Source organism: Oryctolagus cuniculus, chromosome 5, assembly GCF_051225735.1.
Source record: "Oryctolagus cuniculus isolate XC-2025 breed Fujian yellow rabbit chromosome 5, ASM5122573v1, whole genome shotgun sequence".
NCBI lineage: Eukaryota > Metazoa > Chordata > Mammalia > Lagomorpha > Leporidae > Oryctolagus > Oryctolagus cuniculus.
In genome coordinates this window covers 114,052,062-114,077,819 of record NC_142871.1, presented here as the reverse complement: position 1 = coordinate 114,077,819, position 25,758 = coordinate 114,052,062, and the positions used below count along the sequence as shown (strand labels likewise).

At 37.0% G+C, this 25,758-nt stretch overlaps 1 protein-coding gene across 1 annotated transcript in view; it reads left to right on the top strand.

Annotated features, from left to right (window-relative positions):
- The window catches only part of GFRAL (GDNF family receptor alpha like), a 49,643-nt gene that overhangs the window by 6,697 nt on the left and 17,188 nt on the right, over positions 1–25,758 (top strand). Inside the window, exons 3-5 of the mRNA XM_089333541.1 lie at positions 7,759–7,815; positions 8,967–9,297; positions 15,637–15,887. Coding sequence (XP_089189667.1) covers positions 7,759–7,815; positions 8,967–9,297; positions 15,637–15,887 — 639 coding nt within the window. The remainder of the gene's footprint in view (positions 1–7,758; positions 7,816–8,966; positions 9,298–15,636; positions 15,888–25,758) is intronic.

Sequence of the window (25,758 nt, the reverse complement as noted above, 5' to 3'; positions counted from 1 at the left end):
GAAAAAAAATCTTTACTATGCATAAAATGCAGACATACATGTATGCCTATGAAATCAAGGTTTTTAGGAGAAGAGAGGAGAATTCGGAAAAATAACTGTCTAATAAAACTCCTTAAGGGGGATATTATTTTAAAGGTTGATAACACTTTAGTAAAGGTACAATTCCAGGAAAACATGACACTTCATAAAAATTTACATAAGTAATGAATTAGCTTATAAATGTTTTAAACTAAGCATAATTTTGGTCAATCATTATCACAATATAGTAAAAAGACAAAAGTAAATGATGTGGCTAAAACATCACTAAAGGAAATTGATCATTAATATTATGCAGCTATAGAAACTAAATTATCAGTATTTTATATTTCAATTTTTAAAAATTCAACATCACTTATCATGATTGTCTTGAAATATTTCAATGGTTTTTGATAGTTGGAATATTTATAAAATATGTCTATGCACTTTTGAATAGTTATTTTAAAGATCACAGTAAATGAATTTATTTAATTTTTCATCATTCTTATACTTTACTTATGGAAGAATCAGCCCTGTACTCTGACTTGCTTTCACAATCAAATGTCACACAATGGCTCCACCAGAAAGACCTATCATTAATGGCTGAAAAGAAGAGTGACTGTGTCATAGCAGCACATGCCTGCTTGGAATCTGAACACTGTACTGGATTGTATGAGAATTTCAAGAAAACCTGTGGGAGAGAAACAGAACATTGCAAAACACTTGATGGAAGCCAGTTGTGTACAACATTAAGAGAAAATCTGAAAGGAACAATTTTGGGAAATTGTCAATGCAGTGACCCTTCAAAAACAGATTGCATTAAAATTTGGAAAAGTTTATTTGAAGATGTCTGTATACAGGATACTCAAATGAATCAAGCTGCAGCATTCGGTGAAGACTATGAAGATGGATTCAATCAGGACATTGTTTCAGGTTGGTATTCAAATAACTTCAGGAACACTAAGTATAATCACATACATGAGTTAACTAGAGAATATTTAGTTTATAATTTCAACTCTGCACTTCTAGCTGTGTTTCTTCTAGGAAATTAAAATTAAAACACATAATACAATAACCATATCTCATTGAGATTACCAAGAAAGAAGCATAGTGTCTTCAGTATTTGGCATAATGTTTATTTCATTCATTCATTCATTCATTGAACAAACACTTCTAAGCCATTTACAATATCAAAGTTCTATGCTATAAAACTAAAAACAACAACAAAGTATTTCTTCACTGAAATAATTAAAAGAGCAAATAAAGTGGACATTTATTTATTTTGAGCACCAATCATGTCCTATATCATGTCCTAATCCGTGGGGATAAAGAAGTAAACACAACAACAAAAATCACTATGCGGTAGGAACTGACATTGTAATTGAAGAATGGATAGAGTCAATTTATTTGGATACAAAGTCTAAGATGGAAACTTCTCTGCAGAAAATGTTTTGGGGTGGGCACTTAGGGACAAAAACTACAAAGAAGAACACAGGATTAGGTGAAGGGACAAACTGAAATTATGTTAAATGGCCACAAAAAATGTAGTTGTTTTCAGAGAAAACTTTGGACCAGGGATGTTCTTCGAGGCACCTCTCTTTGAATCAAAATCCTTACTCATACAGGCCAGCGATGAATATGAGTTGATCCATGGGCAAGCATGAAACCTGATATGACAACTTTCTTTTGAAGAAGGAAATGCCTAGAAAAGGACCAGTGTGAACCATCACCTAACAATACCCAATGCAATTGGGGGAATTGAGGCCCTGTATGACCATGAGGGCCTAGCTCACTACTAAGAATCCCCCTAGTAATGTAGACCCTTAACAGGATAAATACTATTATATCTATCTATATCTATATCTATATCTATTTGTTCTAAACATCAGTGGGTCAGTGGGTGCTTAAAAAGGTAAAATAGGTGAGAATAAGGAAGTCTGGTTGGGTGGATTTTAATTTTAACAGGATGGTCAGAAATTGCTGTGAAAAATTAATATCTGGGTAACAATTAAAAAGAGAAAAGGGCATGAGCCATGGGGACAGCTGCAGAAAGGATATATGAGGCAGAAAAGACAGCAAATTAAAAGTCCTGAGCTATGAATATGAGTTGAGGTTTGAGGAATAGCAAAGAAGACAGTGTAGCTGGGGCTGAACAAGCAAGAGCAAGCAAGTGGCATAGCAGATGAAATCATAAATATTACAGGGTGTGAGTCATATAAAACTCTATAGGTAATTTCAAAGGCTTTGGCTCTTACTCCTTGGTAGAGTAAACCACTGAGGGATTTTGGTCATGGGTTGATCAAGGTCTGTGGGTTATAGGTTAATTCTGGAATTTTTAGTGAAACTGACAGAAGATAATCAAAGGCCCCAGTAGGAAGACCAGTTAGCGGCTTCTAGAAAAAGATGCAATAAAAAGATAATGGATGCATAAATATATGATGGATGATAGACTATTGTAGAAGGTGTGAGATTCTGGATATAGTTTGATATTAGTGGATCATATGGGAATGCAAGAAAAAGAAAGGAACTAAGGTTGACTTCATAGTTTTTATCCAAAGAAATTATAAAGATGGAATTGCTAATATAAGGATGTAGCTGCCATTATTTTCATTAACCATGTAGAAACAACTCCTGAAAGAGGATTTAGTGAGGGAGATGGAGCAGGTTAAGAGTCAGATTCGTGTATTTGATGTCAATATATTCATTGGTGGGGCCGGCACGATGGCTCACTTGGTTAATCTGCCTACGGCGCCGGCATCCCATATGGGTGCTGGGTTCCAGTCCCGGTTGCTCCTAGAGGAATGCCCAAGTGCTTGGGGGCCTGCATCCACATGGGAGACCAGGAAGAAGCACCTGGCTCCTGGCTTCAGATCGGAGCAGTGCCGGCCATAGTGGCCATTTGGGAAGTGAACCATCGGAAGGAAGACCTTTCTCTCTGTCTTTCTCTCTCTTACTGTCTATAACTCTACCTGTCAAATAACAAAAATTAAGCAAAATAAAAAAAGAATGGTTTCCATGGAGTGGTAAACTTGAGGTGGAGTTTGGGGTTTGAACATCTGCTCATGGACTGTTTGAGGCCTGCAACATCATTTGATCTGGCCCTCCAAAGGCAACTGCAGTCAGCACTCAAAATTCAATAAATCTATAGTAGGCTGATTTTTAAGTTGATAATTTTGTATGGCCTGTGGATGCTGTTATGAATATGCAAATAACTGTTGGCAGAAAAAAAAGTCCCCCACGTAAATAGGAGGAGGGAAACTGTAGCTAGAAAACAGACCAGTCTTTAAAAGAAGTATGCTTTAGAAAAGAGAGAAACAGAGCAATACCTGGAGAAAGAAAAAGGGTAAGAGGGGTGTTTATTTTAAGACAGGAAGAGTAGGCCGGCGCCATGGCTCACTAGGCTAATCCTCTGCCTTGTGGCACCGACACACCGGGTTCTAGTCCCGGTCGGGGCACCGGATTCTGTCCCCGTTGCCCCTCTTCCAGGCCAGCTCTCTGCTGTGGCCAGGGAGTGCAGTGGAGGATGGCCCAAGTAATTGGGCCCTGCACCCCATGGGAGACCAGGAGAAGCACCTGGCTCCTGCCTTCAGATCAGTGCGGTGCGCTGGCCGTGGCGGCCATTGGAGGATGAACCAATGGCAATAAGACTTTCTCTCTGTCTCTCTCTCTCACTGTCCACTCTGCCTGTCAAAAAAAAAAAGACAGGAAGAGTAGACCAATAGGAGTGCTTTTGGTTAGGGTGGTAAAAATTGATTATGAAGGGATTAAATAGTGAATGATATCCAGCTGGTGCTCTTTGGCACATACTTATTGAGTGATTTTGAATGTTCATCTATTAGAAGTGTGATACAGGCAGGAAAGAGTCACCAACTTCAGGAGGCAATTCAAAGATTGGGAGGAAATGTAAAAATGAGTGTTCTGAGGTATATACACAGCTGAAGGTCAGAAGGATGAGAAGTTCTTGGAAGGCAATTGTAGGATAATTAACATTTTAAAAAATGAATTAAATTGGAAGCAGAAATTCAAGATGTGGGCTCTAGAATACGAGCACTGGTGGGGCCTGGTACAGAGTGAGGTAAAGATCAGAGTTTTAGTGAAGGAATGCTGAAGCAGAGTGGGAGACGGGATTTCCAATGGACATGGACATAACTTGGCACACTGGCACAATTGAAAGTGGGGGAAATGTTGAGACAGTTCAAAATGATGAATATCAGAGCAAGGCTGAGGCTAGTATTTGACAAGAGCACAGAAAGAAGTACAGGGAGACAGCATTTATGCTGTCTGAGGAGAAAGTGTTTTTAAGGATAGATAACGTTCTTGGAGCTGCAAAGCTAACAAGGCAGATGAAAACTACTGCTAATGCAAACACGGTTTGTTTTAAATGGAAAATGAGAATATCCAAACTGCAAGAGTTATATATATGGAAATAAGGTTGGGAAAAAGCCAGGCTCTTTTCTTCTTTCTTCCATGAGTGACCCTTTCTTTTTGTTTTTAAAGATTTATTTATTTGAGAGAGTTACAGAGAGGAAGAGGCAGAGAGAGAGAGAGAGAGAGAGAGAGAGTGAAAGTCTTCCATCCACTGGCTCACTCCCCAACTAGCTGCATCGGAGCTGTGCAAATCTGAAGCCAGGAGCCAGGAGCTTCTTCTGGGTCTCCCGTGCAGGTGGGAGGGCCCAAGGACTTGTGGCATCTTTTACTTCTTTTTCAGACCACAGCAGAGGTCTGGATTGGAAGTGGAGCAGCCAAGAATAGAACTGGCGCCCATATAGGATGCCAGCACTGCAGGTGGAGGCTTTACCCACTATGCCCCAGCGCCAGCCCCAGGCTGACCCTTTTAATGTTACTTTTATGATCTTTATGTCTTGAACATTGGAGCATGTGCCCTGAGGAAGAAATATTCTATTGTACTGAATTTGATCATTTTATAGAAATGTTTTTATTAGCACCTTATAAATATATTTTTATCAATTTAGAATTAAATGAAAATATTTACATGAATTTAGTTTGTGCTTCTGTTATGTTAAGACAGAGGGGATATAGGGAAGTTATTCTGACTTTAAGATATTTGATTATAGTATAAGACCCTAGAGTATATTTGAAGGAACACTGTATATTTTTAAGCATTTTTATATGATTTTATAACTCACACATAATTCTGAATAGTACACACTTCTATTTATTCACAGCGCTTATTGTATTTAGAGTGCTGGTAATTAAGCTAGAGTTAAAAATACACTCTTTACATATATATATATATATAATGTAATAAATTAGCATTTCATGTTTAGAAAATTTATTGTTTGGGCTGGTGCTGTGGTGCAACAGTTTAAGCCTCTGTGTGCAGTGCCGGCATCCCATATAAGTGCCGATTTGAGTACTGGTTGCTCCATTTGTAATCCAGCTCCCTGCTAATGCACCTGGGAAAACAGTGGAAGATGGCCCAAATCTTTGGGCCCCTATAACCATGTGGGAGACCCACAAGAAGCTCTTGGCTCCTGCTTTCAGCCTGGCCCAGCCCTGGCCATTGCAGTCATTTAAGGGAGTGAACCCGAAGCTGGAAGATTTTCTCTCTCTCTCTCTCTCCCTCTCTCTGTCTCTCTCTCTCTCTCTGTGGTGTGTGTGTGAGTGAGTGTGCATGTCTCCTTCTCTCTCCCTAACTCTGCCTTTCAAATGAATAAATAAATCTTCAAACATTATTGTAAAATATTTCTCATATTATAGAAAATATCATACCACCCAAGATAGAATTAATTTCCCAACACTAAAAATATTTTGTGTGTGAATAATAATTACTCACGTAGTAAGTAGATTGGTATTTTCTGGCTACTATGTTTTTTACTTATTTATTTATTTTCGACAGGCAGAGTTAGACAGTGAGAGAGAGAGACAGAGAGAAAGGTCTTCCTTCCATTAGTTCACCCCCCAAATGGCCACAACAGCAGGCGGGCTGCGCCGATCTGAAGCCAGGAGCCAGGTGCTTCCTCCTGGTCTCCCATGCAGATGCAGGGCCCAAGCACTTGGGCCATCCCCTACTGCCTTCCTGGGCCACAGCAGAGAGCTGGACTGGAAGAGGAGCAACCAGGACAGAATCCGGCGCCTCAACTGGGACTAGAACCCAGGGTACCAGCGCCGCAGGTGGAGGATTAGCCTAGTGAGCCGTGGCGCCGGCCTCTCTGGCTACTATTAACAAAATAGTAGATTCTGGGTAGCTTTGTCTCAGTTCTGGAGGCTGAAAGTATTCCAACAATGTTCAGCGGGGTCTGTTCCTGGTGAGGCTTCTCCCTTACACATTTCTAGACAGCCAGCTGCCTTCTAATTATGTCCTTCTATGGCCCCTCCTTGGTGTGTGATTCGGGGTTGTGGAGAAGAGAGGCAGAGAGAGTGCTCGCAATATTTCTGCTTATAAGGCCACTAGTCCTCTCAGATGAGAGCCACTTACTTAGCCTCCATTATTTAGAGATGCCATCTCCAAGGGCAACCCTATTAGGAATTAGGTCTTCAACATGTGCATTTTGGAGGGCATGAACTTGTGACCCATCATGTTGAATGAAGGCAGTGAGTATTTGTATCTCAAGGATATCCTCTTAAGTTGTCTTTCATCAGTGGCACAGCCTCACCCATCAGTCCCAATGCAGAGATAATTAATCTGTAACAGAATGGTTAGTGTGCACTTTAGACTTTTGGGTCTAGTGCAAAAGCCATTTTATTAAATTAGAATTTCTTCTGCTGTGGTTTAAATGCACAGAAATAAGAACACTTGTCTTCATCAAACAGGAGAATGGATTCAAGAAGAAATGATTGAGTTGAGACTTGATCAATAGACAAATGAAGAACCATGTTTTACTAGAACAATTAGAATAATACAAGGATTCTGAAAAGTCTGTGACACATTGGGGGATAAGAAGAATTTTCCTGTGAATGTATCATCAATTATGTGCAATAGACTGGTGGGCAAAAAATATGAAGAGGTATCCTGGGTAGGGCCAAAGTGAATTATGAAAGAACATTTACATTACAACAAAAGTTAATCTTAATAGACTATCACAAAATTTAATTTACACTTTAAATGAAAATCTGACCATACTATTTCCCTACTACTCTGTGCATCTGTGTTCCTTTTATTTTATGTTGGCTTGACTTTACTTGTCTATGCTTCCTGCCAGTCTATGGGGAACTTAGCCAAAAGGACCACAGATTTACATCCTTAGTATGTCAAGTGGTGAATAATAAAGATTCAACAAATGCTTCTTGAATCAAAGCTGTTGAAATTAGATTGCCACTGAGTCCACCGGCATTGATAAGATTTTCTAATTCTATAATTATAATTCCTAAGAACTCAGACAAAAATATAATCAGAGGAGAAATAGTCTTCAAATTGAATTCTGATCTAATTGGTATGTTCCTGGGTTAGGACAGTTTTGCTGTTGTTCTGACCATATTCCTTCTATTCTCCATAAAAGACAATCTTTGTTCACTTCAAAGCACATGGTGCAGATGATAGCATTTGTTTAAATCTTCAAGTAATGGAATCCACCAAGCAGTGATCTTCAACTCACCTGAATGATATTTCAGAGGTTTAGTTTTCTTCATCTGTACCTCACTAATTTTGAAAATCAAGGACTAAATTAGCATTTCCTGAACTTTTAAGTATTTTTGCTTGATTATCCATTCATAAATGTAATACATATTATCCTTGGAAATTTAGAAAATTGTGCAATAATAATTTATCTTTTTCCATTCCAGATAACATGAAAGAGGATAATGAACTGAAGTGGAATCTAACGACACTCTCCTATCATGGTAATGTATAAATTATTATTTTATCTGCATTGTGAATACTAGATAATATAACTTACTTAAAGTGTAATTGCCAGTTTCTAAAATATGTGCAAGTTCTAAAAATTATTTTGATTACTAGTTTTAATACAACAAAATGCAACAGAATTATTGCATTTCTTCCATTGATGACATTCAAACATTTTGCCCATTCATCAATTATTTCTGGATGTACTTGTGAATATAACCATATACTAGGTCCTAAGTAAAATTCATGCAAATTTTGATCATATAAATTAAACACTTTAGGACCAACTGTTTTTTTTTTTTTTTTTTTTTTGACAGGCAGAGTGGACAGTGAGAGAGAGAGAGACAGAGAGAAAGGTCTTCCTTTTGCCGTTGGTTCACCCTCCAATGGCTGCCACGGCCGGGGCACCGCGCTGATCTGATGGCAGGAGCCAGGTACTTATCCTGGTCTCCCATGGCGAGCAGGGCCCAAGCACTTGGGCCATCCTCCACTGCACTCCCGGGCCACAGCAGAGAGCTGGCCTGGAAGAGGGGCAACCAGGACAGAATCCGGCACCCCGACCAGGACTAGAACTCAGTGTGCAGGTGCTGCAAGGCGGAGGATTAGCCTAGTGAGCCGCGGCGCTGGAGACCAACTGGTTTTGAATATGCATGCAGTGGTGAGGGGAGGACATTTACATATATCTGTTTTTTAGAGTGTAAACATGCTTATATACAGGAATAATAATGTGGAGATCCTAACACCATGAGAAATAGTGCAATAGAATAAGAATCTTTTTAACTTGAGCCAATGAACTTCCCATTCATAAACTATATAGTTCAAATGTAATTTCTGGAGATTTATTGTTTACATTTGTGAAATTTGAACTCAGAAATTTTTCCTCCCTCTCAATTTTGGCTTTATACACTTCCCATCACCCTGGGTCACAATATATATTCAGTTTAGAAGAAAGATGATTCAAATACCACACTACTTAGGTCTCAGCAAACTCAAACTTACTCTTAAAAAAAGGGAGGAATGCTTGCCAGAAATAGCAGATTGGTACATCATTATACTTTGCTCCCAGATTTCTTACAGTATTTTGCAGGTTTTGTATGTACAGCTTTGTGTTGGCTTTTCTACGACCAAAGCATATCATTGCTTTCAGGATTCGAAGGGATCCCATCCTGTTTGGAAGTGACAGAGGCGTGTGTAGGAGATGTGGTCTGTAATGCACATTTGGCCCTTTACCTTAAAGCTTGCTCAGCAAATGGAATTCTGTGTGATGTGAAACACTGCCAAACAGCCATAAGGTTCTTCTATCAAAATATGCCTTTTAACATTGCCCAGATGTTGGCTTTTTGTGACTGTGCTCAATCTGATATACCTTGTCAGCAGTCCAAAGAAGCTCTTCACAGCAAGCCATGTGCAGTGAACATAGTTCCACCCCCTTCTTGCCTCAATGTAATTCACAGCTGCCGAAATGATGAATTATGCAGGTGAGTAGAACACGCATACCTTACTTTCTTATTTCTGCACCTTATTTGTTATAGTCCAGTTCTAACACTTGATCTCATTACCTTAGCTACAGTTCCCACCATCATCCAACATGGTGTAAATAAAACCAGACAAATCATAATTTCAAATCTGTGTTACATGTGTAGTGTGCTTTTTGAAATTCAAATGCAGAATAAGATTTTGGAATATAGAAATTCAGCATGTCAAGATGTGATAGCCATGAAATAGCATTGTTAAAATTATATATTTGAGTTGGAGTAATGAATTGTTCATGTATTTGACTTATATACCGGTTCTTGCTTGTTTGTGTTTTGGTGTGATTTTGTAAGCTTGTTATCCATTGTAGAATTTTGGCAAAGTGAGTCTACAAACTTCAAAATAAATTCTTTTTGTATTAGGCTGGACACCAGGAAGAAGAAGGTAGCTTGAGCAGAATTTGGACATCTCCAGCACACACACAAGCCATGATGTAGAATGTGACCATCCTTCTCTCCCTAGCCTCATACCGTTGTGTATTGGGATAACATTAGTTATTTATTTCTTGGTTTGAAACAATCTATTATGCACCTACTACTACTCTAGGTATCAGCGAAGAGGAGACACAAATGTCTTTCTAGTAGAGCTTAAATTCTTGTAGGCAGAAACAGATTATAAATAAGGGAAAGCGAATATGATATTATATAGGAACAAATGCTCTGGAGATTAAGAAAAACAGCAGAATAAAGGGCATTGTGAATGGGCTGAAAAAGTTTCAGCTCAAAGTGTGGTCCCATTAGGAAGCATTTTACTCTGCTTGAAGAAGCCAGGGAATGGGCCTTTCTCTGTAAGTATTTGAGGGAAGAAATACCAAGCAAATGGACCACCCTCAGTGTTAAGGAAGAAATGTGCTCTGCATGTTATAAAAGTTGAGAGTAGGGTGTGCAAAGGGTAGAGCAATAGGAGGTGAGGTTAAAGATGTAACTGCATGAAGTTCAGGCAGGCATAGATCACTTAGGGCCTAGGGGGACATTGCAAGGACTAAGGCTTTTACTCCAACCAAAAAGGAAGATTTTGAGCAGAGTTATGAATTATCTGGCTCTTTTGTTAAAACTTTCCCTCTGGCTGCCAGCTGAAAGCAGATTGTACCTGTGCAGGTAATCATTCTTAGGAAACATAAATTTATTCTAACATACTTTGACCTTTTCTTTTTCTCACTGAGCTCTCATTAGCACATTTTTTGTTGTTTATTCAAGATGAATTTATCTTCTGTGCAGTCAAAAATTGGACAAGTGTATGAAGATGCAGGAAAAATGAGAATGTTGAGTGCACTGGATAAGTCAAGACTATTTGTAACGTTGGTATTTTAATGTTGAAGGAGCTTTAACAACCAGCATTAAAATGATGTAATTTTTAGATTCATCTTTGCACTGTTTCGAGTAAACCTCATTAATTTGTCTTCCCAGTACATTCTATCATGTATACTGTTTTACGTCATTTTATTTAAATGAAAGAAATTTCATATATATCCAATTCATTTCAAGATCAACATAAAAAATTAGAATGGAGGAGAGGCTCAGTGTGTGATAGCTCAGAGATTTGTCACCTTATTTTAACCACTGGCAAAAGACTGAAAAACATAATGATATCAGCTTCCTGAAGGTTCTTGGCAAACTGCTTTCTTTCAGCCTTTTTCACTGTCTCCACTCTATTATTCTCAGTATTCTAAATTGCACAGTAGTTCCAGATCTTGTAAACATTTGTCGAAGATAATTGCTTCCCCATAACATACATTCTATGAGATAAAAGGTAAAGATCTAGGCAGAGTGCTAGAGTACTGACATATTGCTTCAAGTTAACAAAAAGATGTCAAGATTCTCAAGAAAATTTAATTTAAGGGTCTATCATGCCAATCTGTATCCATTATCTTAAGGCTTATTAATTATGTTTCTTGAATAAATAAAAAAGCAGTGATAAAAATAATTTTATAATTCAATTTGGATTTTTCAAACTCATTTATCATGTCACAAATCCTTACTAGTGAAATATTGTATTTAATTGCTTCTAATGCACTTTCATTACATATTTTAACATCACTGAGATATTTGGAATGAATCTTAAGGTCAAACAACAAGGAAACATTTGTCATAGTGTAATACCAACAAGTGTTTTTAGTTGTACATAAAATATTTCCTCCTAAAATTAGTGAAATGAAGTAGACATGTTTGATTATACTGCTGTCTCATGTTCCAAATAGATTCTATCTGTCATCTATCCATAACAATTAAGCTGAATAATATGTTAACCACCCAAGGGTAGGTGACAGCATATTTTTAAAGCAATTCCTGTAAAAAAATTCCAGATGTTTCCACAGATGGGTACCTATGTTTGATTCTAGAGCCAGTATCATTGATGTACTACTCTGTTACATTGAAGTAATTTGCACTCAACTTTCATAGCATGATATTTATAAGCTTCCATATGAAATAAAAAAATTAAAAAAAACACTTTAGTGGCAAGTAGCAGAATATACTACTACAGTTCTTGTGACTCCCTCTAATAGATCCTGAAGTTGGCACACTAGCATTAACCTCCCCTTGGTATCAATACCTTCTCACATTGACTTAAACAAAGTTGGTGATTTTCTTCAACAAGAATTCCTAGGATTAACCACCTTTCTAAGTTGTTTGATGTAGAGACTGATACAAGATAAACACTCAAAAGACATCATCTTCTGTCTCTCTACATTTCAATAATGTCCACTTAATTTTTATACTTCAATGTACACGCACACATATTTTCTTATGTAATTTCCATCCTTCTTAGATTAATTCAAAGAGTAATGATGATGTATCAATTTCCTTTCAGCATGTGCAAATATTGTAAGGCCATCACAAAAAAACACCAAACACTGGAGTTAAGGGAAAGGTTTATTGTTGGGTGGGGGAAACCTGACAGGCCAGAGGGAGAGGCCAAGAGAGCAAGAGAGAGAACCGCATGTGTAGGAAGCAGGGCCTGTTATAGTCCTGCAGGGGGTACTGAAGTGGGAGCAGTGAATCCCATTAAGGTAGGAGTGGAGCTCACACTTGTGGTTGGGCCATTTTGTCACCTGACTTCTAGCCAGTCAGACTGGGCTTAGGACTGAAGCTTACTGTGCAAGTTGGCAATGGGGGCCATAGCCTAAGATGGCATCCAGGGCTTAATGGCATCATTTTAGTAACAAATAGTCCTTTATTGAATGCTTCATGGAGGTGATGGAAATATTATACAGTATTAGTAATTAATGAGAAAAGAAAAATCTCATTTTCTTAATCAAATTTTGCCTTAGGGAGATTTCTAGTACTCATATTAAATAATCTTGATATAATACAGATGAAAAAAGTCTTAAAAATGGAAAACTTCTTTAGTCAGGATGTTAGGCCCTTTATCACATACTTTTTTTTTTTTTTTTCAAAAAAAAGCCTGTCTGTACATGGGCAAAGCCAGTATTTATGTTTGAAAATACAATTTCTGTATCTGTCCCAGTTTGAGACTATCTTTACTTTTTGAAAAGATCAGATCAGTTTTTTTTCCAATACATTCCCTGGGAGGTGAGATTATATATAATCAATCATAAAAGTTAAGAAGTTAGAATATATTATATTTTCATATGAATGAATTACAGAAAGTAACGAAAAAATACTTCTTAAAAGTTTGATAGCTTTTGAAAGGAAATTATATTTATTTTAAGTGGTAAGGGCTATTTACAAAGTGTGGCTGTACTTAGGTAAAAAGGCAAATATAATAGAACCCATCTGCAGAAACTTTTCTTTATACACTTACCTTTTTTTTTTTTTTTTTTTTTTTTTTTTGACAGGCAGAGTGGACAGTGAGAGAGAGAGAGACAGAGAGAAAGGTCTTCCTTTTGCCGTTGGTTCACCCTCCAATGGCTGCCACGGCCGGCGCGCTGCAGCCGGCGCACCGCGCTGATCCGAAGCCAGGAGCCAGGTACTTATCCTGGTCTCCCATAGGGTGCAGGGCCCAAGCACTTGGGCCATCCTCCACTGCACTCCCTGGCCACAGCAGAGAGCTGGCCTGGAAGAGGGGCAACCGGGACAGAATCCGGTGCCTCAACTGGGACTAGAACCCGGTGTGCTGGCGCCGCAAGGTGGAGGATTAGCCTAGTGAGTCGCGGCACCGGCTATACACTTACCTTTTTCAATAGAAAGAGAATTTAATCATAAAAATAAAAACAAAATATTCAATTGTTTTCAAAAACTTTTAATTTTCTTAAACATTTAATTGTATGAGTAAATGAAAAAGAATACAAATTATCAACAAGGATAAAGAAAGCATTTGTACCTTAAAATGTTTCAAATACAAAATAAAATTAAGATATAATTTTTGTCATATTTAAAACATTAGAAGTTCAAATATTTAGTTCCTAGTATTTCAAGGATTTCTATTTTTGTTTCACCATTTTGTGCTAATTTATTAACTTACTTCGTTTTTATTTAAAACATAGAGAGAGACAGAGAGACAAACAGAGATCTTCCACCCATTATTTCACTCCCCAAATGCCCACAATAGCAAGCACTAGGCTAGGATGAAACCAAGAACTAAAATCCAAGCTGGGTAACCAACACAGGTGTCCAGGCACAAATATTTGAGCCATTGTCCACTGCTCCCCAGGGTGCTCATTAGCGGAATCCAGCTCCGAAATGGAGGAGCCAGAATTCATGGCAGAGACTCAAATATGGGATGCAGGTATCAAAGTAGTGTATTAGCCACTATGCCAAACACTTGCCCAGCATTTTATTTTCAATTAATATTCTGTAGTTCATTATTTGAAATAATTGCATGATATTTCCAAAAGAAGTGAATTATACAGCAGATAAATCATGCACATTAAATTTAGTAAAACCTATATTTTTAGAATAAACTGCATTTAGTTACAGATGTTTCTATCAGCCTCCCAAATGACAAGCAGTACTTTCAAAATCTACATTCAGTCTACAACTTACATATAACCCTTAATTGCACTAAAGTGACATATTTCTTCTTCTGGCCTTAGAATTACATGTTTAAGAATTTTGCAGTATTCCCTTGTACAAATTTTAATATATTCCAATTAATTTTCACCATTCTCCTAAATAACTGGTCCTTTAAAATTAGTTAAATATGAGAGTTTTTGAGCCAGTATCATGGTACAGCCAGTTAAAAATGCCACCTGACACCATCACCCCATGTAAACCCTGGTTCAAATCCTGGCTGCTGCAATACCAATCCAGCTTGCTGCTAATGTGCCTAGGAAAGCAGACAAAGATGGCTAGAGTGCTTGGGCCCCTGCCACCCTCTTGGGAGATCTGGAGTCTAGGCTCCTGGCTTTGGCCTGGCCCAATTTTGGTGGCCATTTGGGTAGTGAACCTGTGGATGGAAGATCTCTCTTCGTCTCCCTCTCTGTAACTCCACCTTTCAAATAAGAAATCTTTAAAAATATGAGATTTTGAAAACTGTGTGGCTTTTGATTTTTTAGTAGAGTGTCGTCGTGTGGGCAAATAAACTTGTATCAAATATTGTATACCCTGAGATCTTTCATGGATGCTGGATGGAAACCTATTCAAGAGAGGACAAAAAGTCACTTTAGGTGATAAATATAAAGTTAGAAGGTTAATATCCTTTGTTCCATTAAGAAATATATCCTGTCACTGAGAAAGTTTAAAACTGAAATTATTATACATTATCCAGACTTTTATTCAAAGCTATTACAGCATGAATCAAATACATACTTAGAAAAGTTATGAATGGATGTAATTCTAATGCATTATATTGGCCATTAAATACATCATAAATGTCTCTGTACATTAGCTGTTGCTACCAGAGAACCTAGAAAATCTGTGAATTCTAATTAATCTATTTTAGAAATATTGAAAAACGTACCATACCTCCCATCCTGTGGAATCCTTGCTTGAAAGGCCAAATGCCTTTTTTGAAATCAGTGGTATGAAACAATGTCCAAATGATAGCCACAAAACTACATTCAGCTTCAAGAAAGTCACTAATAAATCTCTCAAGTATCTCACACTGCAAATCATCACCCATTGAAATAAAATCAGTAATGAAAGAAACTCCATCCAGAGAATCCCAAATTTACTGTCTTTGAGCACAGAAACACTAATTCACAAGATTCCTCTAATTTTTTTCCACACTTCCTATTGGAAGCATGTTTACATGTACAAACTTGGTTTTCAACAACATGCTGGCATCCAGGAAGCATTTTGTTTTATGTCAGTCATTTATTAAGTAAGGGACCATCACATGGTAATATAAATTTACACTGTTCTATATTTTTACTCTTTTCCTAGGAGACACTACAGAACATTTCAAACAAAATGCTGGAAGCTTGTAACTGCCAAGTGCCACGATGATGAGACCTGTATCAGCACCTTAAGCAAAAAGGATTTCATTTGTTCCGGAAGTGATGACTGTCAGGCAGCTTACCTCGGAACCCTTGGGACAGTCCTTCAAGCGCAATGCACCTGTAGGACCATTACACAAGCTGAAGAAGCTTTGTGCAAGATTTTCCAGCACATGCTGCATAGAAAATCATGTTTCAGTAAGTTCCCCAAATAAAACTTCTCCCTCTCAATAGATGATAGGTGATAGGCTATAGATAGATGATACATAGGTATACAGGTAGATAGATAGATGATAGATATGTGTGTGTGTATATATATATATATATATATATGTTTTTGACTATCCAGTACAAACTGATAATCTAACACAAGGATGATTTTGTATTTACTATTCCATTTTAAGATTTACTTTCTGATTATGTTCTGTGCATTTACAATTTTTGAGAATGTTACTTTATTTCTGACTTACATGATAGGTTATAATCACATATTTAGTGGCTTCGATATCAACGGTATACAGGTTATTTATCCATCTGATCACTGGATGTATCAGGTATTCATTGCTAAGTAACACAAATTGCTAAGTAAAACAAACGAGTTAAAACAATAATGATTTATTTGTGAATATTCTGTTGGACAAAGCAAATCACATGGTGACCCTCAGAGTCAGTATGGGTGAAGACTACACAAGAATGTAGATATTCAGTGGGGGATCCATCAGGGATCATTGATTTTACAATCCCCTGTCTATTTACCTTTCAATTTATTTTTTTTTCCTGTTCATGATGTTTAACATATCTGTTGATTAACCTGAAGTAATGAGATGGAAAACCCATTCTTTGAAGTAATTGTTTACTCTTATTTAATGACAAGAAAGCTGAGATTTAGGAATTTAAATAATTTGCCCAGAGACTCAGGGTGAGCAAATATTCAAGAGGGTTTTTTTTTAATCTTATAGAAAGACTCAAGGATATAGTCAGTAATTCAAAATCTCTATTATTCATCCTTAGTATTAGTCCATGCAATCTTCCATGTCTCAAAAGCTCCCCATGCCCCTATCCCTCTAATTGCCGCCACCAATCCTGCCGGTATTTACAGGAAGAAATAACATTTATTGTTTAGCAGCAAACTAATCTTTATATTTATGGAGCATTTTTGTAAAAACAGATCTCAGCTATACACAGTGATAGTCACATTTAATTTTAGAAATATTAGCCATTGAAGCTAGAATTTCTTTTTAAACATTCCTTTGTTTTTCATTTTTTGAAAGGTAGAGATAGGAAGAGACAGAGACAAAGATCTACCACCCGCTAGTTCACTCTCCACAAACCCACAACAGCCAGCACTTAGCCAGGCCAAAACCAGGAGGAAGGAACTCCATCTGGATCTTTCACATGGATATCAGGGACAGAAACTTGAGCCAGTGTCTGCTGCTTCCCAGGGCACACATTAGCAGGAAGCTAGATCCTAAGCAAAGGAGCTGGGACTCAAACCAAGCACTCGGAAACAAGATGCAGGCATCCCAAGTGACATCTTAATTGCTGTGCCAAATGCCATCTCCAAAAACTAGGAATTTCTAGTAATGGGATTACAGAATTAAAGAAACTTTAATGGACTTTAAGTAACTTGAATTAATAGGAAAATGTTCAAATAAAAAACAAACTCTTAGTCTTGGCAAGTTTTAATAACCTTTATCTCCTGCCCCAAACATACAAAAGTAGCACAGGACACTTTTAAACAAAATATGTCTGTAAGCATTATCCTGACTTCCCACATCAGCCCTGCATGCTCACACATTCTAAAGATTACCCAGTACTACAGCATGTATCCCAAACTCATTTAAAAAAAAAAATTGTATTTATTTCAAAGTCAGAGTGAGAGAGATGGGATAGAGAGCTCTCATTCACAAGTTCATTCCCCCAAATATCTGCAACGATCAGGGCTGGGCTAATGCAGGAATTGGGAGCTGAGAACACTATCCAGGTCTCCTCATGTGTAGAAGCAACCTCATTACTTCAGTTGTCTGCTACTGTCTCCCAGAGTCTGCATGGGTGGGAAGCTGGAAATCAGGAGTCAGAGCCCAGGCACTCCGGAGCAGGATGCAGGTGCATTTACTGCTGGGAAAGTTGCCTGCTCACCTCAAACTTCTTTGTTTCTGCTCACTGTAATCGAAAAGGTCATAGATGTACAGGAATATGATCATGCTGAGTCGGCATTATGAAGCCTCTCTGGTAGTTCGGATTTCTTTAATTAAACCCTGAATTGGGTATTTGTTCTGTGGCTCTCATTTTGTCTTTGGAAATCTCCTATTTGAACATCTCTTTTAAAGATTTATTTTATTTGAATTTAAAGAACAGAGAAAGACTGAGACAGAAAGAGAGAGATCTCTGATCCACTGGTTCATTCCCCAAATGGCCGCAATGGTCTGAGCTGGGCCAGGAGCTTTTTCCGAGTCTCCCACATGGGTGCAGGGGCCCAAGAACTTGGGTCATCTTCTGCCGCCCTCCTAAGTACATTAGCAGGGAGCTGGCTTAGAAGTGGAGCAGCCGGGACTCCAACTGACACCCATATGGAATGCCAGTGTCATAGGTGGAAGCTTTACCTGCTATAGCACAACACCAGCACCTTGTTTGAACATTTTTATCCATGGTCAAATCTGAAGTAGATACGGTGAGAATGCCTTCCTTAAGGAACATGGCTCCTTCACAAGCCAAACCTGCTCAAACAGTTTGAGGAATTTAGATTTATTTTAAGCTTAACAGTTATATACTTTTTTGCAGAAAAAAAAATGGCTTCTTTGGGAATATAATCTCTAAAAATGTGTTAAATTTCTAATATATTTGCTTTTTGTGACAATATCCAGAGGAAAAAAAGGTATTTTCGTGATTTAATTCTCAAGTATGCTTTATTTCCTTTATTTTTCACCCCATGCCACTTTCTTTAATTTAATGATTTAAGTTAATTTAAACAATAGACTTGAGTCAAAAAGAATTACTATTAATCTGATTTTTGCTGCCTAGTTCTGTCAGTTTGTTTAACACGGAAATACTGGGACAGTTATAAGTGGAAATAATTCTCAGTCTTATTACTTACTATTTAAGACCCACAAGCAATATATTACTTCAGTGTTACAGCCTTTATTTTAATTGCTCCAACCTCTGGTAGAATAACTACCAGTGTCTGTGCTTGCCACTTATTGTAAGACTCTGCACAATACATTCTGGAGTGAAGGATTCATATTTTCATTCTAGCTCTTTTAAACCACCTCACCTTTTACTACTGGTTTAATGGATATTAGAACTTTTTCAAGTGTATCAAGTTATTTCTCACTGTAAAACAAGATGTCTCCAGCCAGCCAGCCTCCAAAATGTATGTCCTCATTCTTTGACTGCTATAATAATTCTGTAGATTTCAAGTATATACCATGGCAAGCTCACCACTTTAAGGTGCTACTTTTAATAGAGGATAAGCTATGACTTGCTGCTATAACTGATGATACATAAAATATCAGTGGACTGACATAAAAGTAATTTATCATTCACATAAGACACCATTATTAAGGAAATAGTTGGAATGTTTGAGGAAGCTAGAGAACTTGAGGTGTCACAAATGCTTCCACCATGTGGTCATACCCTCTTCTAGGTAAAAAAAATATATTTTTTCATCCTGCTAATGCAGATAAAGAAATCCTAATGTAGATTTTTATGGTCCAGTGGTTAGTGTATTTCACATCACTTCTACTTCCACTTATTTGCAGTTAAGTTGGGAAAAATAATTTAAGTCTGGACTCAGTAGAAAGGAAAGTAATTTTTTTAAAATGATGATGAAATCAGATCAGACCTATTGTCATGTTTAATCCCAGTGAGAGTCAAGTTGGGAATTGATAATTTCTTTCTTTTTTTTTTTTTTTTTTTTTTTACAGAAGATCAGTTTAGTGTACATTAAGTAAAGATTTCAGTCGTTTGCACCCCCATAGAAACACAAAGTGAAATATACTGTTTGAGTACTCGTTATAGCATTAAGCCTCAGTGTACAGCACGTTAAGGACAGAGATCCCACATGAGGAGTAAGTGCACAGTGACTCCTGTTGTTGACTTTACCATTTGACTTCATCATCATTTTAAAAAAATCATCTATTATTTTTCACTTTATGTTTCTGTGTGGGAGCAAACTGTTGAAATACTTACTTAAGGTATACTAAGCTGATCTTCTGTATATTAAGATAATCGAAAATGAATCTTGATGTGAATGGAAGGGGAGAGGGAGTGGGAAAGGGGAGGGTTGTGGGTGGGAGGGACGGTATGGGGGGGGAAGCCATTGTAACACATGAGTCGTACTTTGGAAATTTATATTCATTAAATAAAAGATAAAAAAAATAAAAAAAAAATAAAAAAAAGAAAGGAAAGTTATCCACTCTCAGTCTCAGTGTCTCCTACAAAATATATAAATTAATCATCTCTCTAAAACTAGTTTAATTATCATTACTGACACCCTAAAATACATGATGGAAAATTTGAAATCATCTTTGGAAATATGAGCATACATGCCAGTCAGCAAAGCACAAAGCAATGACTTGCAAGTGGTAGTTTACTTGGGATTACCTAAAATAGAGGAAACGAGAAATCAATAGTCAATACAAAATGCAATATTGTCATCTGCAGTATGTCTATAATTCAGGTAACTCTAGTTTGCTTCTTTGGGATTCTTTGTGAAGTACATTGCAAATCTTTTTTTCATGGGAAAAGAAAGGACAGCACATTTTCTCTTTCAATGCTGTCCATCACTTACCTGGAGGCCTCATGAGTCTACAACTTGTACCAAGTGTATCCATGAAGCTGTGTGGAGCCTCATGTCTATGTCATGCTGCAGTGGCAGGAAGACACTGGAGAGGAAAGAATGAGCTCTGTGATGCAAACCCTAAGATAAAGCACAAAGATATGACTAACTAAGCATTGTGGGAAGTATTTGATGATAAGAAAGAAGACAATTTCATATCTTGATTTGCCATAAATTCCAGGTTGGTGTCATAATTGTTTCCTTCAACAGAATGGGTTATAGTGTTATCAGTAAGCTCCCAATCTCCCAAAATAAGGGCTCTGGAGAAATTATTTTGCACGTATATATTTTAATAGAAAGGGAACAAATCTCATGTATTACACATATACAGTTTTAATAGCATAATGATACTTTAACCTTACCCTCCCTCCCTTCGTTGCTCTCACCCTCTGTCCTCCTATCTTTCTTATTTTTTTTAGTTCTTACAATACTTTCAATTTACTTTATAATCTCAAGCTTCATGCTCCACTAAGTAAAGAATTAAACAAGTAGTAAGTATAAAAACTATTGTTCCTCTAGAGAATAGACAAGGGCTATAAACAATATTCAAATCTCAAAACGTCAATTTTGCTTATACACATTACATTTTTGTACTCTGCGTATTATCACAAATCAGGGAAAACTTGTCATTTTTGCCTTTTTTGAACGGACTTGTTTCACTAAGGATAATCATCTCTAAATTGCATCTGTTTTGTTGCAAAGACAGGAATTTCATTCTTTTTTATGGCTGGGTAGTATCATTCACATTTGTTTTATCCAGTCATAATTTGAAGGGCATTTGGGTTGATTCCATATCTTAGGTATTGTACAATCAGCTTCAATAAACATGGGGATGGAGATAACTCTTTCATATGCTGATTTAATTGCCTTTAGGTAAGTTCTCAGGAGAGGAACAGCTGGGTAATACGATAGACCACACTGCTGATGGGAATGTAAACTGGTGCAACCACTATGGAAGACAGTATGGCAATTCCTCAGAAATCTGTATAAGTCTTTATTGCTGTTATGAGTTTTGCCATTCAGCATTGGTAGAACCTTGATCATTGAGCCTTAGGGAGAGGCAATTCATTCTGTTAGGCCCATGCACAGATGCCATCCTTGCTATTGTAGCTATTCTTTTAATGCTCATTGTGTGAGCATGGAATGGCTTAAAGATAGGGCCTGACTTACCTCCACTGTATAGATCACTAGTTTACTTATAATGGAGAGCAGTTTGTGTGGTGGATACTCTTTGCTGAGCATTAACCTAAGATGGTGTGAAGGAGTTGGAAATCAACCTACTGTGCCCACTTTTCTGGGAACAAATGACAACAATCTGATAATATCCGGTAGAAGAAATATTTCAAATGACAAGTACTCCCCCACTGCAGAGGTGGCATGGCCTTGCTCAAGAACTTGAGTCCTGTTATCACTTTCCCATTACAGCTTGCTAAAGATTTCATTTACCATCCAGAAACTTTGGACAAGATTAAATATGAAAGTGCCTGTTACATTGAAAATGTTGTATATTTTTCAAACACATTGCCTTTAAACTACTGCTTTGCTTGAATTTAGCACTGGACTACTGAGTATTTTTTTCTTCTGACATTGTACAAAGAATATGTTACATATTTTAAGGAGTTTCTATATTAAGCTTTACCTGAAACCATCTAGTTGTCCAAATCTATAGGGAACATTTTTTATTATTAATGAATAATTGCATTATGACAAACAATCCCAGATATTAATGAACATTTTATTTCTTTAAAAATTTTGACTCATTTATTGATTGATTCAAAAGGCAGTGTGACAGAGAAGGAGACACACACACACACACACACAGGGGTGGCAGGACAGGAAGAGAGGACAAAGAATCTTCCATCCTCTGGTTCACTCCACAAATACTTACAACAGCCAGGACTGGTCCAGGCCAAATCTAGGATCCTGGAACTCCATGCAAGTCTCCCACATAGGTGATAAGGGCCCAAGAATATGGGCCATAATCTGCTGTCTCCTCAGGTGCCTCAGCAGGCGATAGACTGGAGGTAGAGAAGCCAAGACTTGAACTGACACTCCAATATTTGATGCTGGCATCCCAAATGGTGGTTTAACAGGCCATACAGCTGTCCCCAGCATTATATTATATATTACATTACATATATATTATATTATATAATTAAATCTGATTAATCCACACAAATATCCAGAAAGCTTGCTTAAAATATAGATATTTAGCCATCAACCCAAGCAGTTTTAAATCAGTAAGCTCAAAAATCTATATTTCAAAAATCACCCAGGTGGTTCTGATTTTCAGCCAAGTTTGAAACCACTGCTCTAAATCACATGCTGGATAAACCCCATCACCAACCATAGGTCCTGAAGCCTCTTTTCACACACATCTCCCAGGGCATGAGAAGTGCCTGTCCTCAGAAAGGCAAGACAAGTATGACTAATGCAATGCAGGTTCCAAGGTGGCGTCTTTCGCCCTAGTGTCCTAAACAATAGAAAGTCCAACTCAATGAAAAATGAATGAATAACTTAATTACTTAATTAATGTCTACCCTGTCTCTACGGCAGTACTGTCCTTGAATATCATTATTTTCCATGTTAGACCACCCTAATAATATACCTTACTAAAACGTTCAATCCTTTATGTTTCCACTAAAGCTAGCATTTTCAACTCAAATATTTGAGTGAAGGAATCGGGAATTAACAATATCAAGCTGATACTGCTCAATTTATTATAAATATTTTAAGCCCTTTGTATTTCCCAACACTTTCACTTATTACAGATCTACTTTCATAAAGTCTGGGTACTGTAAAACTATTTTTCAGTTGATAGTGTCAACACTGTAAATAAACAATTGATTTTAATCTAGTTTTGCTCTTAAACATGTGCATCTCCTTAATGAACTATAATATGGTTAGCTTTATCTGTTAATACAAGGAAGACAGAAGATTGTTCCTAATATATTTGTAGATCCTGCGGGCCTTTGTGAAATTTAATATAAAACTCCTAGAAAAAAGTATTTTTTCAGAAGTTTAAGGAATTGACCTTCCTGATAGATACCTGCTTTGCCATTTAATTTCTTTTTTATTGCACCACTTTTCACTCATCTGTCTATTGATGCCTCATCTTAGATATCAAGATGCTAGTAAGACTGTTTTATCCATTTCACTTGTCTGCATTCTGTGGATAAAAGATTTATTTGGCTGCATTTCATCTTGCCTTACAGCATTTCATCTGTCTATTCCCAGTGAAGGTCTGGATCTAAAAATAACATTCCATTACTGAGTGCTTTTATTAAAAAATAGTCCTTTAAATACACACACATATGTATGAAGGTGCATAACACATAGTGTTATGTATTTTTTTCTAAACTAAATCAAATTTTACATTTACTTTTAGCAAAATAACTGGATTACTATAAAATGGATTAATAGAAGCTCAAATTCACTTTTGTAAATTATTGTTTTAATTGTTTTGTCATGTGATCACTGACTATCTGAGGATGGGGGATTATACATTATAAATACAACAATGAGCTAAGTGAATTTTGAAAAACTGTTCCATTGCAAAAGTCTCTCTCCCACTTTCTTTCTTTCTTTCTATCATGTCCGTGTGTGTGCACCCCCCCCCCCCCCGCCACACACACACCACCTTCTCTTATAGCCAATTCATATGTTAGTGTTCCAGGAGCTTTATGTTAACTTTTGGCTTTAAATAAATCACTTCATCTAGCCAAAACCACTGACTTTTTCTTGGTTTCTACACAAAACTCTAATTCAAGTCTAGTTTTCTTCAAATTCAGTCCAGGTGCTAAAAAAGTCTCTTGATTTTCCAAAGAACATTCAACAGAATCTCTATTCTGTATTCATATTTATAACACAGTCTCTAAACAGTCCAGTATTTTGTATTTTCTGGATTAAAGTGGCTCCGTGGTGAATTTGTAGTCCATCAGATTCATAGACACTCACTTATAAATGTATGTTTTTCCTTTTAGGAATCAGTGATTATTCCTTTAGGATCTTGTTTTTCATTATTTGCAAACTCTTTTGAATACTTTAGAGAACAGGCATGTGTGTTTTAGGTTAGCAATAAAAGGAATAATAAAAACAAATAAACCATTTCTTCAAAATGAGTTTAGTTACCACCAAATGTAAAAATTCAGATCCATGGTAAATTCTGTACTTTTGGGTTTTATGCCTTTTAATTTATAGACTTAGAATTCTGGATACTTCTTTGGTTTGTTCCTCAGGGAGAAGTCAGAGTATTTAACATTTATTAGCTTTCAAATCTAAAATATAAACAGACCCCTTCTACTCCCCTTCATCCTCAGCCCAACTCTTAAATTTTGATTTAAAATCCATGATCAGCAGCAACATCTCTAATATAAAGAATCTTCAAAAAGTTCACGGAAATGAGCACTATAAAAAATTCTCATGGATTTTAAAATTTTAATTCCCCTTTTCCATGAACTTTTTGAATTGCCCTTGTAGTCACATGCTATGTTTGGAAGAGAAAATAAACCTTATCAAAGAACGCAGCCTTAGAGAGATAGTATGGTACCAATATGTTGGGATTCAAATAATTTCTCCATCCTTTACAAGATAAGTAACTGTAAACAAGTTGCTCTTTACCTCAATTTGCACTCTGTGAAATGGAATACACTAGTCATTTCTTTTTTTTTTTTAAATAAATATTATTTATTTATTTGAGAGGTAAAGTTACAAAGAGAGGGAGAGACAGAGAGAAAGGTCTTTCATCCGCTGGCTCACTCTCCAAATGGCCACAAAGGCCAGAGCTGTGCCGGGGCAAGGTCAGGTTACTAATTTTATTGCACACAAAAATCACATGATTTCCAATTAAAATAGAGATTTAAATACCATAGGTTTTGGTTAGGGCTTGAGATTGGCATTTATAACAAGATCCTAGGTGAGATTGATGTCATTTGTCCAGGGATCACATTTTGAGTGGTAATGACCTATAAGATCTATCTCTGAAGGGACTTTTAAGAAAAAAAAATTAAAATGTATCTCACATTATATATGTTAGTGTTTACACACACAGATACACACACACACACACACGACCCATCTGCTAAGGAGAAATAGACCTACCTATCTGAGCTGATTGTGACAATCTAGTAATTTGTGTTTTCATGGACATTGGGTGTCTTTGTGTTATCAAAGAATTCAAGAAGATGTCCTAATAATATCCTAAAACTCTTGTTCAGATAGTGACTTAGTGCA